This window comes from Protopterus annectens, chromosome 6.part0, assembly GCF_019279795.1.
Source record: "Protopterus annectens isolate FY-2018-M chromosome 6.part0, PAN1.0, whole genome shotgun sequence".
NCBI classification, from domain to species: Eukaryota; Metazoa; Chordata; order Ceratodontiformes; family Protopteridae; genus Protopterus; species Protopterus annectens.
Genome location: NC_056737.1, coordinates 428,415,054 through 428,440,294, shown reverse-complemented (window position 1 = coordinate 428,440,294; position 25,241 = coordinate 428,415,054). Strand labels below are relative to the sequence as shown.

Sequence of the window (25,241 nt, the reverse complement as noted above, 5' to 3'; positions counted from 1 at the left end):
ATTTTTCCAAAACAAAATTAAGATCCCAAGGAGGAGGAATAAGTTCTCTTGGAGGCCTAATATGCAGGATGTCTGTAAGAAATTGTTTGACCTCAAAATGAGAAGTCAAAGGAGGAATCAAGGGTAAATACGCAAAAATAGCTGACAAATAGACCTTCAGAGAAGACTAGACCAAGCCAGACTAGAACAACTCAAACAAAAAAGAGAGGACCAGAGAGACCCTCACTGAAAAATGATCCTGGTTACTAGCATGGCACCAGACCGAAAATCTTTTCCATTTGGGCATATAAAATTTTCTGTTTGAAGGTTGCCTTGCCTCCTGTAAAACCCTGAGCATGTCCTCAGAAAAGAGGTATCTGAAAGGGATAAAAACTCTATCACCCACAATGTCAACTGCAGAGTGGGCAAGTGGGGATGCATGAGAGACCACTTGTCCTGTGTGAGGAGATCCAATAGGTGAGGTAAAATTTTGAAGATTGCCCCTGGCCAGATGCATTAAGAGGGGTAACTGGTGCTGTCTCAGCCAAAAGGGAGTCACTAGCAAGATTTCTGGGGAGTCCAGCTGAATCTTCTGCAGGACTCTTGAAAGTAGACGAAGAGAAGGGAAAGCATAAAGAAACCTCCTCTTCTATGGAAAGAAAAGGGTGTACGTCTTCCACACCAGATGCCATGGCACTATGGAACAGAAGAGAAGAAGGTGCCTGTTCAGAAGGGAGGCAAAAAGATCTACCTGAGGAATACCCCACCGACAGACAATATTCAGAAACACATTTTTGTGAATCATCCATTCATGAGCCTATGTTTTTGGACCTGCTCAGAGAGTCTGCCACTAGATAACACTTTGAAGGAATGTATACTGGCTGAAGAGTTAACTGATAATTGACAGCCACTTCCCAAGCCTGAAGCACCATCCTGCAGAGGAGGTAAGATTTTGTACGCCCCTGCTTGTTGAGATACCACATAACTGCAGTGCTGCGTGTTTACACCTTCAAGAGACCTGGTGAGAACATAGGGTGAAAAGCCTGAAGGGCCGGAATCAGAGTTCTCATCTTTTTGATATGAATATGGTCTAACTTCTGATGAGGAGGCCAAAGACCCCGAGCCTTCAGGTGACCAAGAGAAGCCCCACCCTGTGCCTGAGGCATCAGTGAACAGCTCTTGAGAAGTCACTAGAGGCTGAAAGGGGTGGCCTAGTTTCAGACCAAACTGTCAAATCCACCACTCAAATTCCTTCTTGAGACAGGGAAGGAGAGGTACACTGAAATTCAGAGGGTGACAATGCTGCTCCCAAAATAACTTGGAGTGCCATTGAAGCTTCTGCATATGCAGTCTGGCAGAAGGAAGCAGTGGAATAGAAGAGGACATGAATCCTAGTCCCAAAGAAATTCCCTGGCTGAAATGGCAGTCAGAGGAAGAAGAGACTGAAAGAAGGCTGCCAACTTAACTAAAATACCTTTGGAGGTGGAAGAGAGGCCAACATTGGCACCGTCTGAATATTACATCCCAGATGCAAATTATCCTGAGTGGTAGTTGGGATGGACTTTTAGAAGCTGATAATAAACCTCAGACTTTGAAGAAGAGTGATGGTAAACTGCAGATCCTGTAACAGTTGACTGGGAGAAGGCACCTGAAGCAGCAGGTCATCTAGATAAGGAATAATCTGAATAGCCTTGGAGCCTGCAAAAGGTAATCACAGGAGCTAGGCATTTTGTGAATACCTTTGGGGCAGTAGAAATGCCAAAGGGCTAAGCAGAGAACTAAAAATGAGGGGAAGACACAGAGAAATGTAAAACCTTCCTGAAGAGAGGATGAATAGGAATATGAAGGTAAGCGTCTTTCAGATCCAAGGACACCAGAAAAGCCTGGGGTAATAAGAGAGGAAACAGAGTTTGCAGAGTAAGCATCCAAAAAGAAGGGATCTCAAAAAATGTGTTGCACTGGGAAAGATCCAAAATAGGTCTCTAAGTGCCCTCCTTTTGAGGAACCAGGAACATTCTGGAATAAAAACCCCTTCACACTTGGGAAGATGGGACAGGTTGAATGGTCGGTTGATACAACAGGGACCCTAAAACCTCTGGGAAATGAGGAAGTTGCTCTAGAGGAGGTTGAGGAATCCCTGAAAAAGGAGGGAGAGTTTTCCATACCACGAAGTAACCCTGATGGATGATAGAAAGAACCCAAGAGTCTGAAGTGATGAGAGTCTAATTTGAAAGACAAAGGAAGAGTTGAAGGGACAAAGGAACCTGGTCTAAAAGAAGGGGGTGGGGCAAATTGTCAAAGAGAAGCAGGCTTATGAGATAAAGGAGGCTTCTGGGCCATAGAAATCTGAGAAGCCTTGACAGAGGGGGCTCGCCTCCAACCCTTCCTGCCTTTAGAGGCCTGGCAGGGTTACTTGCAAACAAAAGCAGACCTAGAAGGATAATTCCTCTGAAACTTATGGATAGAAGATACAAAAATATGTTTAAGGTCTTGCAAGGCTTTGCCATTCTCTTGAAGAGACTTAAACATGTCAGCAGCAGCAGTCCCATAAAGATGTGCATTTTCCAAAGGAGCATCCAACAACTTGGCCTTAATGTCCTCAAGTAGAGACTGGAGATGAAGCCAAGAATAACACCTCATGATGGACCCAAAAGCTGCAGCCCTAGAAGAGGCATTAGCAGCGTCATAGCTACACTTAATAGAGTGGCAAGCCACTTGAGAAGCAGAACCTAAAAAAGAAAAGACAGAGGATTTGCCATTCGAATCAGGGTGGGCAGAGATAATCTGACAAGCCTGAGCAATCAAAGCCAGAGCATACCTGGTCATGTGAGTCTGATAATTAATAGCCCTAAAGGCCAAAGTAGAAGCAGTGTAAATGTTCTTGCCAGTTCTGTCCATTGACCTGCTATCCTTATCAGAAGGCAAAAGTTTGGAAGAGGCAAAAGTTTAGAAGGTTTGTCAGAACAGACTGACACCACAACAGGATCACCAGAAGAACATTTGAATAAAAATAGACAATCCTCAGGAACCTTGTAGAACCTATCAGGTTTCTTAGAAGCAGGAGGCTGAGAATCAGGAGACTTGGAAGCAGCAATGAAAGTGTCTAAGAAGGCAGCCAACTCAGGAGGAACTGATGATGATTTAGGAGTATCTACCTAATGCAACTTATAATATCTTTTCTGAATATCAGACACTTGAGAAGAATCCCACTTAAAGAATTCCATTGTCCTAGCAATTGTGTCCTCAAAGAACAATCCTCAAAAGGAGACTCACGGCTAACAGACGCCTCTTCATTAGAACCATAAGCCAAAGCTGAAGGCATCTGCAAAGGGCAGGGCAAAGACCCCTCATCAGACAATGAATCCTCATCCAAGGAATCTGGCTCCTAAGCCTTTTAGAAGTGATAGAGATCCAAGGAGGAGTGGGTACTGAAACCTCTTGATGAGGTTTTAAGTTTATTAAGGCAGAAAACAAGCCCTGAGTAAACTCTTGTCATTCCCTTTCAGAATCCATAGGATGGATGAAAACTTGCTTCATTTTTTTGTCTTTTCTCAGAAGGGACATTGGCCCTAGCAAATACCGTAGGTTCCAACCCTTGCCAAGATTCGTGAAGAGAACCCAGAACTTCTTCTCTGACCAATATCTGTGGAATCCCTCTAGGATGGTCCAGGATAATCAACCACAGTTCCCCCTCTCGATGTCCAGAGCAGATGCCTGCAAAACCTCAGAGGAGGTGCAACAAGACAGATCCATGTCAGCCTCTGGTGGGGTCATGGCAGAGGAATCTGATGTAAACACCAAATGACCTACAGAGCTATTACTTGCTTTTAGAGGGACGTCCAGTGGAGGCTAGACAGCTAAAGAATCCAGCCAAGACTTCTTGGCCTTCTTCTTACCTAGCGAGAGGGTTAAAGGATTATGCTTTGGTACCCTGGGCTAACTTTATAAGCCATTAGTTTTCAGGATAAATGAACAGGGAAGACAAATGGCTTCTGAGTATCTTAGGCACAAATGCCTTACAAATACTACAAGAGGTATGGTTGTGGGAAGCACCCCCACAAAAAAGACACTGTTCATGATGATCCTTATGGAGAATCTGCCTGCCACACTGACATTTTCCCTTCATGGATGACATGCACTCTAGGTAGTAATATAAAATACAAGACCAAGGAAGTAAAAAAAAAAACTAAATATACAGTACAGCAACAAAGCATTCAAACCAACTGGCAAAAATGACATTCAAACTAGCAGCAAAAGAAGTTCTAGGTAGTTGCATCTGTATGTCCCTTTTATGCCCTATGGTCTGTGCAGGAAGCATAAATGTGATGTACAGCATATAGAAGATCTCTTTTAAGATTTTTTATACTGGCCAATACAGCATGTAACTATGTCAACAGTAAAACCAATAAATATTCTGATAATAAACCTTGAGTGAATACATAAATGCAGTAATTATCACTATCATATGTTAAGGAGAATAAATGACTTTTAACTTACCTTTTAAAAACCTGCATAAATAAATAATGCAGAACCTATCACTATTGCATGCTAAGGAGAATAAATTACTTCTGCTTTATCTTTTAAATCCTTAACAGTGTGTGATACCCCCTTAATCAGTAGGGGAAGTTTCCAAAGTGTTGAGCCTGAGAGCTAAAAGACTGAATGGCAGAGGTCTAAGACTGAATACCAGAGGTCTCCAAATGCATTCTGGGAATCCCTGACAACCACTTAGAAGAAGCCTAACTGTTCACCATAGAAATGTCTTCTGGAAGAAGAAGGTGTGCTTAAAACTGGAGATATTATAAAGCTAAAAAAAAGCAGATGTTTTCAGGACATATGACACCTGGACCCTAAGTGTCAGTTTGTCTTAAGTAATAACACTGAATTAATTAACCTTTCTCATAAACACCAGCTTGCCACTGTTATAATCAATGGTAGGACTTAGGGTTGGACAACTGGAATCCCTCATGGTGGCACAAAGCATGCTGGAGAGACTGATATGTGTCTCAGGGATCCATTTGGTATGGAATGCACTCCCCATCTATGTAAAGCAGTGTTTTTCACTAACCCTGTTCAAAAGAAACCTTGTTCATTCACACGCTACACTCACAAGGAAGGCTGACCAAAACATTTCTGAACTCCAAATTTCAAAGTTTGGAGTCTCCGATTACATGAACGTTCGATCAAAGTATGTTGAGTATCTTGTACTCGACATTTTGATTGCTCGTTCATGTAATATAGGCCCAGGGAAAAGATTCTTCCCAAGCCCTGAGAATTGTTCAGTCACACACTTGTTGACCAACTATTTAGTCCATCATAAGCAGACAGCTATACAAACGTCAACCAAACACATTGTCAACCAAAGCATCTGCACCCATATTATACACACATGCATATATATATATATATATATATATATATATATATATATATATATACACACACACACACACACACACACACACACACACACACACACACACACACACACACACACACACACACATATATATTTGTATGCAGATTCTGAGAAAAACTATCAGTATTTTATTTTTTCTCTCAATTTGTCAGATGTCCAACAAAGCCCAAGTGTAGCTAAACAGTGATTAAGATCATATAAAAAGATTGTCTACTTATCCACTGCAGGGGAAAACTGATAAACAATTTCAAACTAAGTTATGAATATTTTACAAGAAGACCAGCATGCTGATGTTCACCCATAGACTAGGCATGAAAATATTATCTGATATTTCCCCTGCTATATAGTTGACAGTTGCTGTCTACTGGACACAACTGGCATTTATACTTCCCACTGGTAACTAGCATGTAGAATGACACCCATTTACTGAAAAATTTTTAAGTTTACCTGGCAAACACTGGACAGGGTGTGTACCCTTGTGATGACTACAGAGAAAGAGTGACTGGAATTGTATTGTACATTATTATTATAATATACAATCTGGTAGTTATAGTGCACTGACTGACTGTTCCATTCCATTATACATTGTTCATAACTAGTAATACACTTCGAAGATAGATCCAATTGAACTCAATGAAGTATGGAACACCAATCTAGCGCTTTCATTCACTTTATTTAATGTGAACTTCATCAGAAACCTGATGAAGTTCACGTTAAATAAAGTGAATGAAAGCGCTAGATTGGTGTTCCATACTTCATTGAGTTCAATTGGATCTATCTTCGAAGTGTATTACTAAGTTTTGTTTGTGAAGTTCTTCCATTTTCATTGTTCATAACTACTGACTTCCCTTCAGGTGGACAGTGGAATCACTCACTACAATATGCAATATATGAATAAATCCCACTGGATAGTTTGTAAGACTGTGTTCTGAAAATAAGCTTTTGTCAAGTTCTGTTCTTAGACATGTCAGATAGTCCATGTATGTGCCATGAGATAAAAAAAAAAATCACTCACAAGGAAGGCATGCAACAAAGATAAACTAATGGGACATTACTAAGAGAGTTCCATCCAAGTCAGCCCTGAAAATTACAAACAGAAAGAAAGAAAGAAAGTTGCATTAATTTACATCCCTTCAAAGGCTCCAAGACACCTGACAATTTTTTGTAAAATGTCTGAGAGCAACCATTATATCTCCAGTACTCTTTGCTATTTGTAGGTTCCACCAAGGTATTTCACTGAAACCTGTCCATATTGCCCATATGTAATTTACCTATACTTCTAGATGTTTATGTTATTTTTCTTTTACAGTGAAGGAGAACAGTACTGTGTACAACAGTGTATATTGACTAAAAGCCTTCTTTTATTTCTTTAGTAAAATCATTAGAGAGAAGATGCAGGTAGCTGCAGATATGTATGAAGCTCTTCTGGGGAAGGGACAGAACCGCCGTGATCATCTCTTGGAGCAATACCATCTCTACATGTTTGAGAGGGAAACCAAGGAAGTGGCTACTTGGCTGTCCAGTAAGCAGAACCTGGCTGAAATGGAAGAGTTTGGACAAGACCTAGAGGATGTGAAGGTAGGAGGACAATTTATAGTACTGATAAGAGACTTTGTGTTCCATTGCAGGGTAAGGGAGATATCCCTTACACTGTACGGTACTGCAACACCACAGTAGGAAGGCTTTGTTGTCTTGCACATGTAGTAGGTAGAGTGCTGACTGCTGTTACTGACAGGTGTTTGTTAACCGGTTGAGATGCCACAGGTCCAGCACAAGAATAAATGATCAAGTGTCCAGTGAAGGGAGCTTTTCTTCTGGGGAAGGCAGAACGGAATTCAAATTTATCTACAACCTTATACTTGTTAAAGTACTTGAATCCAAACATCTATATATCCATTTTCAGATAACATCCTTTTAGATGGTTAATGGGATGTCAGAGCTTGTCTGAGAAGCCCGTGGATGAAAGGTTTTTGAGCTTATTCTGGACAAAGCACCAGTGCATCACAGAATGCACGCACTCACTTAATCTCACTCTGCATGTACACCTACAAGCAGTTCAGGAGATTTCCAGTCAACCTACTGCATGCCTTTAGGAGATGGGAGAAAACTGAGCCACCAGAGAAAACATGTATGGGTACAGGGAGAACATACAAACTCTGCACAAAAGGCACCCCAGCTGAGAATCAAACTGGAGAACCTCTTGTCATGAGATGGCAGTACTGCTTGTTCTGCTAGTGTGCCATCTTTGAATCCAGAAAAATGTATAATAAAATAATAAATATGAGTATAAAGTAAAAAAATGTAAACCATCATAAAAATCTATAAATAAATAAACAAGGGTATATGATAAAATATCATCAAGAAAATAAAATACAAATAATATTAGTCATAAGCAAGGTCGCATATTTTTTATGGAAACTGTTAAAGCCACCCAACATCAGGGACAATAACAGGAATTAGCACACAAGGGTGTGGTTAGGAGGATAATGGATAAAACTGACTGTTTACTTCTATCTGATTGTTGGTGGTGTTAAGCACCCCCTCCCCAACTCCTGGAACCTAAAACACAGAATTTAAATCAGAGAACTAATGTCTGGATTGATGGTTGTTCTTTATCTCTCATCCATCCAGATGAAACAGAAACCATTGCACTTCTCATAAGAATTACACATGCTTTGCATGTGTTCTTGTCAGCTATAGGAGGAAACACATCACCAAAGGAGGTGGTATCATCAGTGCTGGGGTTTGGTAATCCTATGTTTGGGGGCTATGGATGTTATTGCTGTTACCAGATGTGGAACTATGGCAGAGGCGGTGTCATTTATATTAGTCTGAGGTCTGAGTGAGTGCAGAAGTCAAGATGAAATAATCACTTGGTAAAAAAAGACATATATGAAAATGGGTATCATTATGTTAAAGAAAATATCTTCAGCTGCAAGCAAACTCTACTATGCATTTACATAATTAGTAATAAAGCCTGACACTGCAGACCATCTTGTAGTCGACATATATTAGTCTGGCATCTTTGCACTTCAGGAATTAGCTTAGTAGATTTTTGGCTGTTTAAAATGGCTGTGCCACTCACTGCACTAATTTACTATATGCATATGTTTTGCCAGTGTTTATTACTATAATCAGATGGTGTGCAGTAGTTTTTGAGTGCTTGGACTTGAGTACCTGTAGTCCTCCTGGTATTACAAGTGTTTAAGATAAGGTATATCAAATATTGCAGCAAAAACAAAGTGCAGTGCGCTTTATTAAAACTTTCCAAGATTTTAAGTAGAAGAAGAAAAGCTATGCTGTGGCATATAATATTAGAAATAATACAAAAGAATTGTTTAAATTCAGAGGCAAGAAAGGAAAATGGCAATACTAAAGTCTAGAATTAGAAACCTAACGTTAACGCAGTGAAAACAGCAGAACATATATAGGATTGAGATTTGCTTTCTGGTGTATTGTTTCAAAAATGTACAATTACTAATAAAAAAGTGAAAATAATTACATTATTATTACACTGAATGTAAAAAAAAAGCATATTGTCCAGAAAAGTTTACAAATGGATAACAAGTGTTTATCCACATATTTAGTTGATTCTTCTTCTGTTGTTTGTTGTTCTTCTTTCGGCTTTTCCTGGTTAGGGGTCGCCACAGCGGAACTCCAGTCTGGTAAGGATTGGAAGTAGATTTTGGTACTATAATGTTGAAAGATTATACAGATTATTTATAAAGGTAAAGGTTAATTATAACTAAAAATTACAACACTATCCTTTTTCTGAACAGTATTGCAAATTAAGAGACTACTCTTACTCACTACTTTTATGGTTTGGTTGTGAAGGTCCATGTGCTAAACCTTCCAGTTGAGATTTTTTCATATGGCCATGTCCAAAACCTTTATTTTACAAAACCTAAGGTAGTACATTTGGTGGGTGTACCCTTTGAAGACTTATCAGGTGTTATACCCCTGCTTGCAGTTCCCTGGAGGAGCAAATTTTAAGTTTGTTTAGAATACTGAGAGACTGCAGTTTGTCAGACACTGTTATCACCCTTGTATGGTATTAGTCCTTTCTCCATAGTTGTGCCACCCTACAGTTAGTATAGGTAAGCAAGAAAATTATGGTGAGCAATGTCCCCCCTACATTGAGATGCAGGGTTTCTTTCTTCAAATAAAAACATGCTTTAGATGTTTTTGTGCTATGTTTATTGATTAAGTTCAATCATTTGGATTAATCCAAACAGTTGTGTATCATCTTGTCAGATTGAATCTCATTTTGGGTTATAATAATTTAAAGTTCAGTTACCAATGAATGCTGTTTCTTTGAACAGCACTGAAGCATTTTCTAATTTAAGAAACCCAATAAGTTGTTTTGACAGCAAAACCCATTAAATGGTTGAGACAGCAAATAAGCTGATAAGAGTTTGCTCTACTTGTTAGTAATACAACAAACTTCAATTGCAATTCCAGTCAGCGATCACAAATGACCAATGAGTCATAATGCTAGGAGTTCAGGAGCTTGAATTGTGGCTCTCTGATTGCTGGCCCATACCAGACTCGATCCAATGCTCTCTTCAGGCAGCTTCAATACTGCCCTTTCCAGCTAACCCAGCCTCTCCCACTGTGCAGTTATTTTGTGTAACACAGACGTGTACATCAATGACAAGAGGAGGCTATGGGAAGTGAACCAGAAATGACAGCTAGCAGCTTATGTGAAGGGTAATGTATTAACGCTTAGTGCCACAAGCTGGAGTAGCTGACAGTAGCATAACATGTGGAACTATGCTATTGTATCAGCAGACACATGAATGTGGGTCTATAGCTAGGTTACCTATTGGATGGCAAAGTTTAACGATCCAGCGCCACACCAATAACAGCAACAACTGCATATTAAGGAGCAACAACTGCATATTAAGGAGTCAAATATTAAAAAAAAAAAAATATATATATATATATATATATATATATATATATATATATATATATATATATCAATAATTGTAAGCAAATAAATAATTAAACATCTTCGCCAATTTTACAGCTGTATCAAGCTGCTTGTTAATAACGTAAGAATCAGCTTGCTACCGTTATTACCCCAAACTGAACTATCAATCACTTCAGCTAAGTCTGCAAATGGATTGCCAGCATTCATTTATGAAGCCAATACTGCATTCCCACACACTGCTGATTGTGCCCAACTGGCAGCTTCTACGCCTGCATACCTCTGAGCTATCCAGAATTTTGCAGAATGTCCAGATTTTTGTCTCACAGATTTTTGGCTATCCCTTGTAACATTTTTGCTTTTATGGCAATTCATTGTGAATTACATTGTTAGTTATAGCAAGCGTAGATCCCCTGGACTCGAGCCGTGAATCAGAAGCAAACTCGCCTGTTGCTTTTTGTCACACAACTTTATTCGATAACTGCCTGCACCACAAAGTACATCTAGTAAGAATGGTTGAGCGCTTTCATCTGCATTTACCAGATTTCTTCAGAACCATTTACCTTAACATGTCACTTCCTTTATATACACAAATTTTTGGCGCCAAAAAGTTAATTACATAATTGGTTAAAAACAAAATTGTTAATTAAAAACAAAATCACTCAATTGACATTTGTTGTGAATTAATTAAAATGCAATAAAAAAGTCACAAAAATATGTATATTAACCACTGTCATAAAATGTACTATATACTAGTACTAAAGTGCTTTTATACAGTGCATGATACATTTCATTATTGGGTCCCTTATACTATCTACCCTATGCTAAAATTTTAAATTTTTAAATTTATAAATTCATAATAAATATATATAAATAAGTAAAAATGTTATATTGTGTGTTAATGTATAAAATATATATAAAATGTACTCGGCTGATGAAATTTCCTTACTCTAACGCCAAAAAAGGCTTGATACTTATATAGTCATTTATACCCGGGGGGGATGTGGCATCTAAACATATCTGCCACTTGCTTTCTAACCAAGCTAAATATATTTTCCAATTTCCTCCTCTGTCATTTACCTCTACCTGGTCTATAATAGCAAATTTAAAACTATGTTCACTTCCCTTTTCTATAATGTGTCTACTTAGGCGTTCTTAGTATCTCCTTTCCTAATACTATACAGGTGCTCGTATATGAGTTTTGAATTTCCTCTCAGTCTTTCCTATATAGTATACGTCGCATTTCTCACACTCAGCAATATACACAATACGCTGTGTATTGCAGTTACCCTTCTTAGGATATACTACAGATTTCACAATATTCTTAAGTCTCATCCTACATTTTGTATTAATATATTTACACTGACTACATGCACCACAACTCGTAGTGCCCTTCCTACTGTTTCCTGTGTAGGCCTTTTCTTAGTCTCTATTATTCTTTTAAATTCAAACCTGTTTTATATACTATAGAGGGTTTCGTACCTAGTATGTTTCCAATAGGTACATTACTAGTAATTATGTCCCAATGTTTCTTTAAAATTTCTGTCATAATGTTGGTATAGGGGTTAAACCTGATGATGCATACTCTATTATCTCGGTCTATTTGGACTTTAGTACTCACCATACTGCCTGTACCCAGTAGTGGTACATATTTACTACCCATTCTTTCTTAACATAAGGCGTAATGTTGGTCAACATGTGTTTAGGGTAACCTCTATCTAAAAATAACTTAAAAGAGTATCTAATTCACTTTGCATAATCTCCTTAGTCGATGACATTCTGGCTATCCTTATGCATTGGCCTTTAACTACATTACGAAAGATGTGGCCAGGATGACAACTGCTATAATGTATGTAGTCATTTGAAAACGTGGGTTTTCTGTATATTCTAGACTCAAACCCTTGTCCTGTAGTACTAATCCAAGTGTCCAGATATGCTATTCCCACTTTATCATACTGGTAGGTAAATTTGAGGAATTCCGTGGTGTTATTAAGGTACTCTAAGAACTCTTGTATCTTCTCTTCTGGGCCTTTCCATAAAATAAACATGTCGTCCAGGAACCTAGTGTATAATCCGATGTATTGGTAATATTCACTTGGGAAGATGTACTTGTTCTCCCACTCGAGCATAACCAAATTAGCAAAAATGGGGGCACAAGAAGCCCCCATTGCAACACCTCGAGTTTGTTTAAAGTGTTGACCTGAGTGGAAGATGTAGTTGTGGTCTAGGACCAGACCCATCATGTCCATGATGAGATTGATCCTGTCCCAACTACAACCTGAATACTTGGTCATGCTATTACAAAAATATTCAAGACTAATATCTGCCGGTATACTGGAAAATAAATCTTTCACATCAACTGTGAGGAAAATCAAATTTTCCTGCCAAACTTCATCCGTTAGTTTGCTCAAAAAATCCCATGAATCTTTTACTATGTGGTTAACTTTAGTATATATATGTTTCATCCAGTGGTCAATGGCTACCCCTAACTTGAATGTTTTCGATTTGGAGCCAGATATTATAGGTCTAAAAGGTGGATGTTCCAGATTTTTATGTAATTTAGGTATTCCTATAATTTTAGATAATAATGGAAAATCATTTTGAAAAATTCATATACTTCATTGGTTATTCTTCTATCTAATAAATACTCCTCTACAGCAAAATCGATCCTTCTATATCCTGTATTTATTTGGTTCAACGACACTTGTTCGTAGTTACCAGATTCATTTAGGATCTTCTGTATTTCCCTTAGATATTCTTTATTTTCAAAATCACAATCCCACCACCTTTATCTGGCTTCATTATTCTTATCTCGTCATTCATAATGAGATTCTCTAAACATTTCCTTTCTTCAGTTAGTAAATTGTCCTTATTAGCTGTGGAATCTAACTTGTTATTCTTTATATTCCTGTGTAAAATGTGTAAATCTTTACAAACCATTTTCTCGTATAAACCTATCTGTCGTTAGATACAGGAATGTACGTGCTTTTCTTAGTTAACTTGTTACAGTTAGTGTTTCCTTTTCCCTTATTCTGGCCTTGATTGAACTGTATAGCAAGATTTAGTCTTCTACAGAATAATTTAACCTCTTTTATGGCATCAAAAATATCAAATTTTACTGTGGGTATGAATTTCATCCCCTTGCTAAACAATGTAGTAATTTCCGTAGTAACCTGGACTTGTGTATAGTTGTATACTTTAAACCCTTCAAAGCAATGTATGTTCGGATGCCTTACTGGATTTTCCTCAGGTATACTGATACTGGTACAAAAAGTAGATGCCTTCTCATTAATTCTGTTATCTACAGGGGTGGGGGGTGCATGCTTCTGTACACTTTTTCCACCACCTTCTCCGTCAATCATTCCATCTGTATTCTCTATTGATTGTATCCCCTTTGCCATCTTTTTGGTGCCGGGTAAAATCGCCCCCCTTGAAAATTTTCTTCTTCATTTAACCTATACTTTCTTCTTCTTCCTTTTGTTTCAACTACTTCAAATACCCCTTCCCTTTCATCTGTATACTTAGGCCAGATGTACGCTCTTCCTATCCTATACATTTCCAAATCTCGCTCTATTTTATTCATTTTTCTATTGTAAACATTATGCACTTTACTTTTTGCATTAGTAAACTGTTTGGAATATAAATCATACCATTCAACAAAATCCACATCTTTTATAATAGATTCATTTAAACATTCTACTTCCTGTAGAAGGGCATTAATTTTTTCTTCATTACATTTCAAAAGTGCTTTCATGTACGAAAAACCAAAATCATCGAACATTTTGTTAAACAATTGCTCAATTTTTGAAGAATATTTTAAACCCAGTGGTAGTTTGCTAATTTGGTTATGCTCGAGTGGGAGAACAAGTACATCTTCCCAAGTGAATATTACCAATACATCGGATTATACACTAGGTTCCTGGACGACATGTTTATTTTATGGAAAGGCCCAGAAGAGAAGATACAAGAGTTCTTAGAGTACCTTAATAACACCACGGAATTCCTCAAATTTACCTACCAGTATGATAAAGTGGGAATAGCATATCTGGACACTTGGATTAGTACTACAGGACAAGGGTTTGAGTCTAGAATATACAGAAAACCCACGTTTTCAAATGACTACATACATTATAGCAGTTGTCATCCTGGCCACATCTTTCGTAATGTAGTTAAAGGCCAATGCATAAGGATAGCCAGAATGTCATCGACTAAGGAGATTATGCAAAGTGAATTAGATACTCTTTTAAGTTATTTTTAGATAGAGGTTACCCTAAACACATGTTGACCAACATTACGTCTTATGTTAAGAAAGAATGGGGTAGTAAATATGTACCACTACTGGGTACAGGCAGTATGGTGAGTACTAAAGTCCAAATAGACCGAGATAATAGAGTATGCATCATCAGGTTTAACCCTATACCAACATTATGACAGAAATTTTAAAGAAACATTGGGACATAATTACTAGTAATGTACCTATTGGAAACATACTAGGTACGAAACCCTCTATAGTATATAAAACAGGTTTGAATTTAAAAGAATAATAGAGACTAAGAAAAAGGCCTACACAGGAAACAGTAGGAAGGGCACTACGAGTTGTGGTGCATGTAGTCAGTGTAAATATATTAATACAAAATGTAGGATGAGACTTAAGAATATTGTGAAATCTGTAGTATATCCTAAGAAGGGTAACTGCAATACACAGCGTATTGTGTATATTGCTGAGTGTGAGAAATGCGACGTATACTATATAGGAAAGACTGAGAGGAAATTCAAAACTCGTATATACGAGCACCTGTATAGTATTAGGAAAGGAGATACTAAGAACGCCCTAAGTAGACACATTATAGAAAAGGGAAGTGAACATAGTTTTAAATTTGCTATTATAGACCAGGTAGAGGAAAATGACAGAGGAGGAAATTGGAAAATATATTTAGCTTGGTTAGAAAGCAAGTGGCAGATATGTTTAGATGCCACATCCCCCCGGGTATAAATGACTATATAAGTATCAAGCCTTTTTTGGCGTTAGAGTAAGGAAATTTCATCAGCCGAGTACATTTTATATATATTTTATACATTAACACACAATATAACATTTTTACTTATTTATATATATTTATTATGAATTTATAAATTTTAAAAATTTAAAATTTTAGCATAGGGTAGATAGTATAAGGGACCAATAATGAAATGTATCATGCACTGTATAAAAGCACTTTAGTACTAGTATATAGTACATTTTATGACAGTGGTTAATATACATATTTTTGTGACTTTTTTATTGCATTTTAATTAATTCACAACAAATGTCAATTGAGTGATTTTGTTTTTAATTAACAATTTTGTTTTTAACCAATTATGTAATTAACTTTTGGCCAAAAATTTGTGTATATAAAGGAAGTGACATGTTAAGGTAAATGGTTCTGAAGAAATCTGGTAAATGCAGATGAAAGCGCTCAACCATTCTTACTAGATGTACTTTGTGGTGCAGGCAGTTATCGAATAAAGTTGTGTGACAAAAAGCAACAGGCGAGTTTGCTTCTGATTCACGGCTCGAGTCCAGGGGATCTACGCTTGCTATCCTAAGAGTTATTGTTTGTTTTGTTCTACTTTGGTTACTAGTTGCGCAATGGCAGAGGTGGATTGTCTTGGGACTCCATTGAGTCGTGAAGAGTACTCTACACTACGGTCGGAAGTGACGTCATTACAAGGAGACGTCAACAGGCTCCTTGAACTTGTGCAGAAGCTCACCGAAGCTGTAACAGCTGGTGTGGAACCAGCAAAAACTATTCAAAGTATTCAAGCCAACGCGGAGACATCGCAAGTAGAAGCGGTGTTGGTGGAAGTTACCAGCGAAGCTAGTGATATCCCTAATGGACAAGGTGAAGGGACTAAAATACACGATTTGGATATAGGAGATGAAAACAGGGACATATCAATTGAAGCTGATTTTACGTTTGATTTCAGCTTATTTCACACTAACAGTGAGAATATGAGAATGGGGGCACGCCCTAAAGAGCAGCGTGCTCCAGTACGGACATATTCAGCTATTGCCAAGAAGGCAAATAGCAAAAACAAAGGTACTGTAAACTTAGATAAGATATCTAGTCCTAAACCGAAAGGCATTCAGAAAAGGGATTATCGGGAACGTGTGTTAAATGTATCTAAAGTATTAAATGAATTTTTAGCTGATGAAGATAATTTTGGGGGGAGAAATACAAGTGAATACAGGCAAAAAGTATATGAATGTGAGGAAAATGTTACTAATGATGTGAAATCCAGAATTTATTTATTGGGTAAAAAACTAATACAACTTAAAAGTGTAAAAGTGGATAATGCATATCTTGAAAAATGTATTCAATTACAAGTGGTACCAAAAGGTTTGAGGTTTTTCAAACTACCACTGGGTTTAAAATATTCTTCAAAAATTGAGCAATTGTTTAACAAAATGTTCGATGATTTTGGTTTTTCGTACATGAAAGCACTTTTGAAATGTAATGAAGAAAAAATTAATGCCCTTCTACAGGAAGTAGAATGTTTAAATTAATCTATTATAAAAGATGTGGATTTTGTTGAATGGTATGATTTATATTCCAAACAGTTTACTAATGCAAAAAGTAAAGTGCATAATGTTTACAATAGAAAAATGAATAAAATAGAGCGAGATTTGGAAATGTATAGGATAGGAAGAGCGTACATCTGGCCTAAGTATACAGATGAAAGGGAAGGGGTATTTGAAGTAGTTGAAACAAAAGGAAGAAGAAGAAAGTATAGGTTAAATGAAGAAGAAAATTTTCAAGGGGGGCGATTTTACCCGGCACCAAAAAGATGGCAAAGGGGATACAATCAATAGAGAATTCAGATGGAATGATTGACGGAGAAGGTGGTGGAAAAAGTGTACAGAAGCATGCACCCCCCACCCCTGTAGATAACAGAATTAATGAGAAGGCATCTACTTTTTGTACCAGTATCAGTATACCTGAGGAAAATCCAGTAAGTCATCCGAACATACATTGCTTTGAAGGGTTTAAAGTATACAACTATACACAAGTCCAGGTTACTACGGAAATTACTACATTGTTTAGCAAGGGGATGAAATTCATACCCACAGTAAAATTTGATATTTTTGATGCCATAAAAGAGGTTAAATTATTCTGTAGAAGACTAAATCTTGCTATACAGTTCAATCAAGGCCAGAATAAGGGAAAAGGAAACACTAACTGTAACAAGTTAACTAAGAAAAGCACGTACATTCCTGTATCTAACGCACAGATAGGTTTATACGAGAAAATGGTTTGTAAAGATTTACACATTTTACACAGGAATATAAAGAATAACAAGTTAGATTCCACAGCTAATAAGGACAATTTACTAACTGAAGAAAGGAAATGTTTAGAGAATCTCATTATGAATGACGAGATAAGAATAATGAAGCCAGATAAAGGTGGTGGGATTGTGATTTTTGAAAATAAAGAATATCTAAGGAAATACAGAAGATCCTAAATGAATCTGGTAACTACGAACAAGTGTCGTTGAACCAAATAAATACAGGATATAGAAGGATCGATTTTGCTGTAGAGGAGTATTTATTAGATAGAAGAATAACCAATGAAGTATATGAATTTTTCAAAATGATTTTCCATTATTATCTAAAATTATAGGAATACCTAAATTACATAAAATCTGGAACATCCACCTTTTAGACCTATAATATCTGGCTCCAAATCGAAAACATTCAAGTTAGGGGTAGCCATTGACCACTGGATGAAACATATATATACTAAAGTTAACCACATAGTAAAAGATTCATGGGATTTTTTGAGCAAACTAACGGATGAAGTTTGGCAGGAAAATTTGATTTTCCTCACAGTTGATGTGAAAGATTTATTTTCCAGTATACCGGCAGATATTGGTCTTGAATATTTTTGTAATAGCATGACCAAGTATTCAGGTTGTAGTTGGGACAGGATCAATCTCATCATGGACATGATGGGTCTGGTCCTAGACCACAACTACATCTTCCACTCGGGTCAACACTTTAAACAAACTCGAGGTGTTGCAATGGGGCTTCTTGTGCCCCATTTTGCTAATTTGGTTATGCTCGAGTGGGAGAACAAGTACATCTTCCCAAGTGAATATTACCAATACATCGGATTATACACTAGGTTCCTGGACGACATGTTTATTTTATGGAAAGGCCCAGAAGAGAAGATACAAGAGTTCTTAGAGTACCTTAATAACACCACGGAATTCCTCAAATTTACCTACCAGTATGATAAAGTGGGAATAGCATATCTGGACACTTGGATTAGTACTACAGGACAAGGGTTTGAGTCTAGAATATACAGAAAACCCACGTTTTCAAATGACTACATACATTATAGCAGTTGTCATCCTGGCCACATCTTCGTAATGTAGTTAAAGGCCAATGCATAAGGATAGCCAGAATGTCATCGACTAAGGAGATTATGCAAAGTGAATTAGATACTCTTTTAAGTTATTTTTAGATAGAGGTTACCCTAAACACATGTTGACCAACATTACGTCTTATGTTAAGAAAGAATGGGGTAGTAAATATGTACCACTACTGGGTACAGGCAGTATGGTGAGTACTAAAGTCCAAATAGACCGAGATAATAGAGTATGCATCATCAGGTTTAACCCCTATACCAACATTATGACAGAAATTTTAAAGAAACATTGGGACATAATTACTAGTAATGTACCTATTGGAAACATACTAGGTACGAAACCCTCTATAGTATATAAAACAGGTTTGAATTTAAAAAGAATAATAGAGACTAAGAAAAAGGCCTACACAGGAAACAGTAGGAAGGGCACTACGAGTTGTGGTGCATGTAGTCAGTGTAAATATATTAATACAAAATGTAGGATGAGACTTAAGAATATTGTGAAATCTGTAGTATATCCTAAGAAGGGTAACTGCAATACACAGCGTATTGTGTATATTGCTGAGTGTGAGAAATGCGACGTATACTATATAGGAAAGACTGAGAGGAAATTCAAAACTCGTATATACGAGCACCTGTATAGTATTAGGAAAGGAGATACTAAGAACGCCCTAAGTAGACACATTATAGAAAAGGGAAGTGAACATAGTTTTAAATTTGCTATTATAGACCAGGTAGAGGTAAATGACAGAGGAGGAAATTGGAAAATATATTTAGCTTGGTTAGAAAGCAAGTGGCAGATATGTTTAGATGCCACATCCCCCCCGGGTATAAATGACTATATAAGTATCAAGCCTTTTTTGGCGTTAGAGTAAGGAAATTTCATCAGCCGAGTACATTTTATATATATTTTATACATTAACACACAATATAACATTTTTACTTATTTATATATATTTATTATGAATTTATAAATTTAAAAATTTAAAATTTTAGCATAGTTTAGATAGTATAAGGGACCCAATAATGAAATGTATCATGCACTGTATAAAAGCACTTTAGTACTAGTATATAGTACATTTTATGACAGTGGTTAATATACATATTTTTGTGACTTTTTTATTGCATTTTAATTAATTCACAACAAATGTCAATTGAGTGATTTTGTTTTTAATTAACAATTTTGTTTTTAACCAATTATGTAATTAACTTTTTGGCACCAAAAATTTGTGTATATAAAGGAAGTGACATGTTAAGGTAAATGGTTCTGAAGAAATCTGGTAAATGCAGATGAAAGCGCTCAACCATTCTTACTAGATGTACTTTGTGGTGCAGGCAGTTATCGAATAAAGTTGTGTGACAAAAAGCAACAGGCGAGTTTGCTTCTGATTCACGGCTCGAGTCCAGGGGATCTACGCTTGCTATCCTAAGAGTTATTGTTTGTTTTGTTCTACTTTGGTTACATTGTTAGTTATGACAGACATTTGAGTTCCGAAATTTGTATCCTTCAGAAAATGCACGCTAATGTAAAACCTATTGTTCTAGCAACTTTCAAAGTCACCAAAAACAATAATTTAGAATCTGCCCATATTGAGCATATGTCCTTCATTATTTCTGCCTTTGTCCCAGATGCTAGCACTAAGAATTTGAGAGGTATGTGTCCAGGCAGTCACTCCCTTCATAATGAGGCCACTTATTTATTTCTTTGAATCAGTTTACTGAATGAGCAAATGAGCAAAGACGCTTTCAACGGAGGCAAAAGAAAAAAAAATCTGCAGTTCATTTCTTATCAGGGCAACCTGGGAGCACTGTCTAGTGAAGCGACTTGCTCAGAGACACAACATTAGGGGGAGAAAGTGGTAGAAGGAATCGAACCCTATACTATGGATGAAGTGCACACTTCACTAACAGCTTGGAGCTTTAGTATTCTGCACTAACTGCAGTTGTGACAGTCTCTCACCCTCCTAATGCTTTTGCTTTCCCCTAACTCTGTGTTCTGCGCTAACTGCAGTTGTGGCAGTCTCTCTCCCTCCAAATGCTTTTGCTTTCCCCTAACTCTGTGTTCTGCACTAACTCCACTTATGACAGTCTCTCTCCCTCCTAATGCTTTTGCTTTCCCCTAACTCTGTGTTCTGCACTAACTGCAGTTGTGACAGTCTCTCACCCTCCTAATGCTTTTGCTTTCCCCTAACTCTGTGTTCTGCACTAACTGCAGTTGTGGCAGTCTCTCTCCCTCCTAATGCTTTTGCTTTCCCCTAACTCTGTGTTCTGCACTAACTCCACTTGTGGCAGTCTCTCTCCCTCCTAATGCTTTTGCTTTCCCCTAACTCTGTGTTCTGCACTAACTGCAGTTGTGACAGTCTCTCACCCTCCTAATGCTTTTGTTTTCCCCTAAGTCTGTGTTCTGCACTAACTCCACTTGTGACAGTCTCTCTCCCTCCTAATGCTTTTGCTTTTCTCTGGCTCTGTATTCCATACTGACTGCAATCGTGGAAATCTCCCACCCTCCTAATGTTTTTGCTTTTCCCTGACTCTTGCATTTCTGTGTTTATTTATTTATTTTTATTTTATTTTATTTTACATTTCTTGCCCAGGATAGTTCGACTGGATGAGGTCCATTTACAGCGGAGGCCCGGGGTGTTTGCTCTGGAGATGGTGTATTCATAGCCAAAAAGGGAGCATTTCTCACCTGTTTCATGTCATGTAGCTGCAGGTTTCTATGTTTCAGAGAAAATATCTGCTCAGGCTATTTTCACCTTTTAGTCATACAAACAGTTCTCAGCATTCTGTGGGGGAGCTGAAACTTAGACGTTCTTTTACCAGTTTACATTGGAAGTATGAGACCTCATCCTGAGTATAGTGATTTCTTTTTCACCATCTTCAAAAAATATCTTTAAAGGATTGTAAAGGGTACAAAGAACATTTACAAAAATGCCTCAGTCATATTTTCACTTATCCTTATACATCAAAATTCAACTCCTAAATATACAGTCTCTAAATCATTTAAGAATTAGAGGTAATCTTTTCTTGGTTTATGATATGTTAAATTATGAATTCCTGAAGAAATGTCTTGGGGTTCATTTTTTTTTCTGCTACCTGTGATATCCAGGCAGATTTTAGATTGCATATAAATTATATTACAAGTAAAAATGTACACAGAAAATGTATTTTCTTATAAAATATTTAAAACATATAGAAAATACTTCCTAGCTTTTTTTAATTACACATAGGCTTGTGGTTACTAAATACCATTTGTGATGATAGGAGGTACTGCCAGCCATGCCTAGACAAGTAGAGCAGTGGATGTATGACTTGTGCCAGCACAGCTAGCTAGAATTATGTAAATAACTACATGTCATTTGTATATCAAACTGATTTGTACAGACACTTGTGCTGAAAATGTATTTGTGACATTTGCTTGTGTTAAAATGCATCAACAGTACACCTTACTGGAATGAAAAGAAATATACATGTAATATTGTAACTGAATTAAATGTATATGTTTTAATAGAGGAGGCTGGTACAGCGGAGGTTAACGAGCTAGCTTACTTTATTGAAAATAAAGGAAATGTAAATGAGCTGTTAAACTATGAAAACATCACCCCACAGTGCTGAATAGGACTGGAAACCATGGGTCTGGAAGAAGCCTTTGTTCATTAGCTCACTAAAAAGAGGGGAAGCCCCAGGCATTGACATTAACATTTAGAAGTGTATTGTAGCCATCTATGCTAAATTCCTGTCTCAGCTTCAAAGGGGGATGCTGCGAGAACCAAGAGTCAGGTGACCAGATGAGGTCATTCTGCAAGCCGTCTCAGATATTATATTTTACAGGAAGTAATCTCTGAGTATTGAGTATTCTATTTTGAGGAACCTGACTAGAAAGAATACTCACGTATTTCATTGTGCCTTGCTCTATCAAGTATGTTATTAGGGAATTGTAATTATCCTAGTTTCAGTCAGGAAAATAGTGAAGCTTAATTTAGAAATTGTTTTTCTTTATTTATTTGAGTTTGTCCATCAATAATATATTAGATATTTCCTGTGATTTGAACTCTGTGGTTTACTGTAAATATATATTTACTATTCTTGTTATTTTGTTATTTATTATTAAATATATTGAAACTTTTATTGTGGCTAGTCCTTTCTAGAAAATAGTTCAGCTTTGAGAGTGCTTATATTTGTTTCGTGACATTGTGTGAGCCACTCCCGACAGCCTAACTGTCTTGATCAACCACTACCATTTGTATTGGTATTAATATTATACAGTATAATTGGGTACCTTTTGTTAAGGGCCTTAGAGTAGCTGATTGTGGAGTGTTGGGTGGCAGTAATAAGTGCCTTATACTCTGGGCAGAAGGGGACACATCAGGCAAATCTGTGCCAGCCTTTCCCAGATGTGTGTGTCTGTAAAATCAAATCTCACAGTGTGTGTGTGTGTGTGTGTGTGTGTGTGTGTGTGTGTGTGTGTGTGTGTGTGTGTGTGTGTGTGTGTGTGTGTGCATGTGTGCGTGTGTGTGTGTGTGTGTGTGTGTGTGTGTGTGTGTGTGTGTGTGTGTGTGCGTTTCAACTACTTGAAGAAGGGACATCAAGCACTGGGCTTACAGAGAGGGTGCTGGAGGTCTTGGCTTGGACACTTGTCTAAGGATCTAACCCTAATCTGTACCAGTGAAGAGTCTTATTGGGGAGCTGGAGGGAGACAGAGAGATCCAGACCCCGTGCATGATACCGAGAGGTATACATCTGAAAGCACTGAGTGTATTCATTTGTATTCCAAGTGCACAACCCTGTCCAGCGTCAGTGGTGAGTATTCAGGCTCCTTGATTACTGGCCCAGTGTGGGCATGTCACATATTGGTTTGCAGTGGTGGGATATTAATTGAACTTCTGTAGCCTCTAAACAGTTGTCACTAAAAAGGTGTAGTTTCTAGCAGCCACAAAGTTGACATTCAGAGTTTCATATAACAATAGTTTTATTTATTTACTTTTTGTTAGCTTAGTTAGTCAGGGAGAGTAGGCAAGGATGTCAACAAAGGATTATGGAAAGCTGAAAAGGAACCAGTTGGCTGAGATGTGCCAAGCCAAAGGTCTGGTGCATGACAACCTGACTAATGGGGAAATAATTGCAGCCTTAATCACAGCTGCAGCATAGACCAGCAACCAGGGAGACAACCAGTCTGGTATTGAGGATGTACAGCTCTCAGAAACATGACAGTTCAACTTTTCCTCAGAGGACTTAAAAAATCCATCTGGAGTTAAAGAGACTTGAACTGGAGGTCAAACATTTGGAACTAGAATTATCAAAGAGATTGCGGCATTTGGAGGCTGAAGAAAATGAGAAGAGGCATCAACATGAGAGGGAGATGCTGACTCTTCACCAGGGTCATGGAGGTAATGGAGAAGGGAATAACCAAACCCCAGAAGCAATAAAGGTCAGTAAATTTCTTCCACAATTTACAGATGGTGATAATTTTGATAGTTTTATTCATATATGTGAAAGAGTATGTAAACAGTATAATGTTGACCAAGGGCTCTGGGTACAGTTCCTGATCCCCTTTCTTCATAGTGAAGCTGTAACTGCTGTTTCTAAATTGATGGACAATGATTGCTTAAAATATGCCACAGTTAAAATTGTTTATTGGAATGTTTTAAGTTAACACCTGAAGCTTATAGAAAAAAGTTTTGTGAGCATAGACGCAAGGCAGATGAAAGTGTGCGTTGATTATATTGCTGAGTTAAGCACTGATATTCATAGTCAGATGAGTGGGTGTCAGGTCACCACTTTTCAAGGGCTGGCAGACCTTTTGGTGAGGGAACAAGCCCTTAATACTATGCCTGAAGAAAATGAGAATCTGGTTGGCAGACAGGAAATGCAACTTGGCAGATGAGCTGGGGGAAAAACAGGATATCTACTTAACAAATAAGGCATCACTGCACAGGAAAGGGATATCCAGTGCTGCACATGGATATAAGGGAACCCATGATGAGCAGCTTAAACTACCCTGACAGAGTCCACCAGTAACAGTGGAAGCCACTAGTTCAGGTACATGGCCATGATCAGGGGTTAAATGTTTTAAATTTAACCAATGAGGCTATGTAGCATATAGATGTCCAAGGAGGCAAGGTGGGGAACAAAAGGTGGGGGAGCCAGCAAGTGGGAATAACAGAATGCCAGTGGTAAGTTGTCTGGAGACAATGGGGTATCAAACTACAGCCAGAGTTTGTATTCTATCTTGGTGGATAGAAAACAGAGACACAGCCTTTGATATAACCATTGTGAAGCCTGCAGTGGTTAAAGAGGAGCAATACTTGTTTGGGCAGTCCACTCCAGTTAGGGCTTTAGGATGAATCCCATTCCAAATGCCTTTGGCCAGGGTTATCCTTGACTAGGAGGGTGGAAAAGGAAGCAAGTAAGTAGGTGTGTTTGAAGATATCCATGCAGATGTCTTGATGGGAAATGAATTTGATAATGCAGTAGCTTCTGTGCATGCAGTGGCATGCAT

General features: G+C 37.7%; 1 protein-coding gene across 1 annotated transcript in view; it reads left to right on the top strand.

The window, feature by feature from the left end:
- SPTBN5 (spectrin beta, non-erythrocytic 5) overlaps window positions 1-25,241 on the top strand; it is a 1,783,454-nt gene that overhangs the window by 1,411,213 nt on the left and 347,000 nt on the right. Inside the window, exon 56 of the mRNA XM_044073536.1 lies at window positions 6,772-6,976. Within this exon, the coding sequence (XP_043929471.1) occupies window positions 6,772-6,976 (205 nt within the window). The remainder of the gene's footprint in view (window positions 1-6,771; window positions 6,977-25,241) is intronic.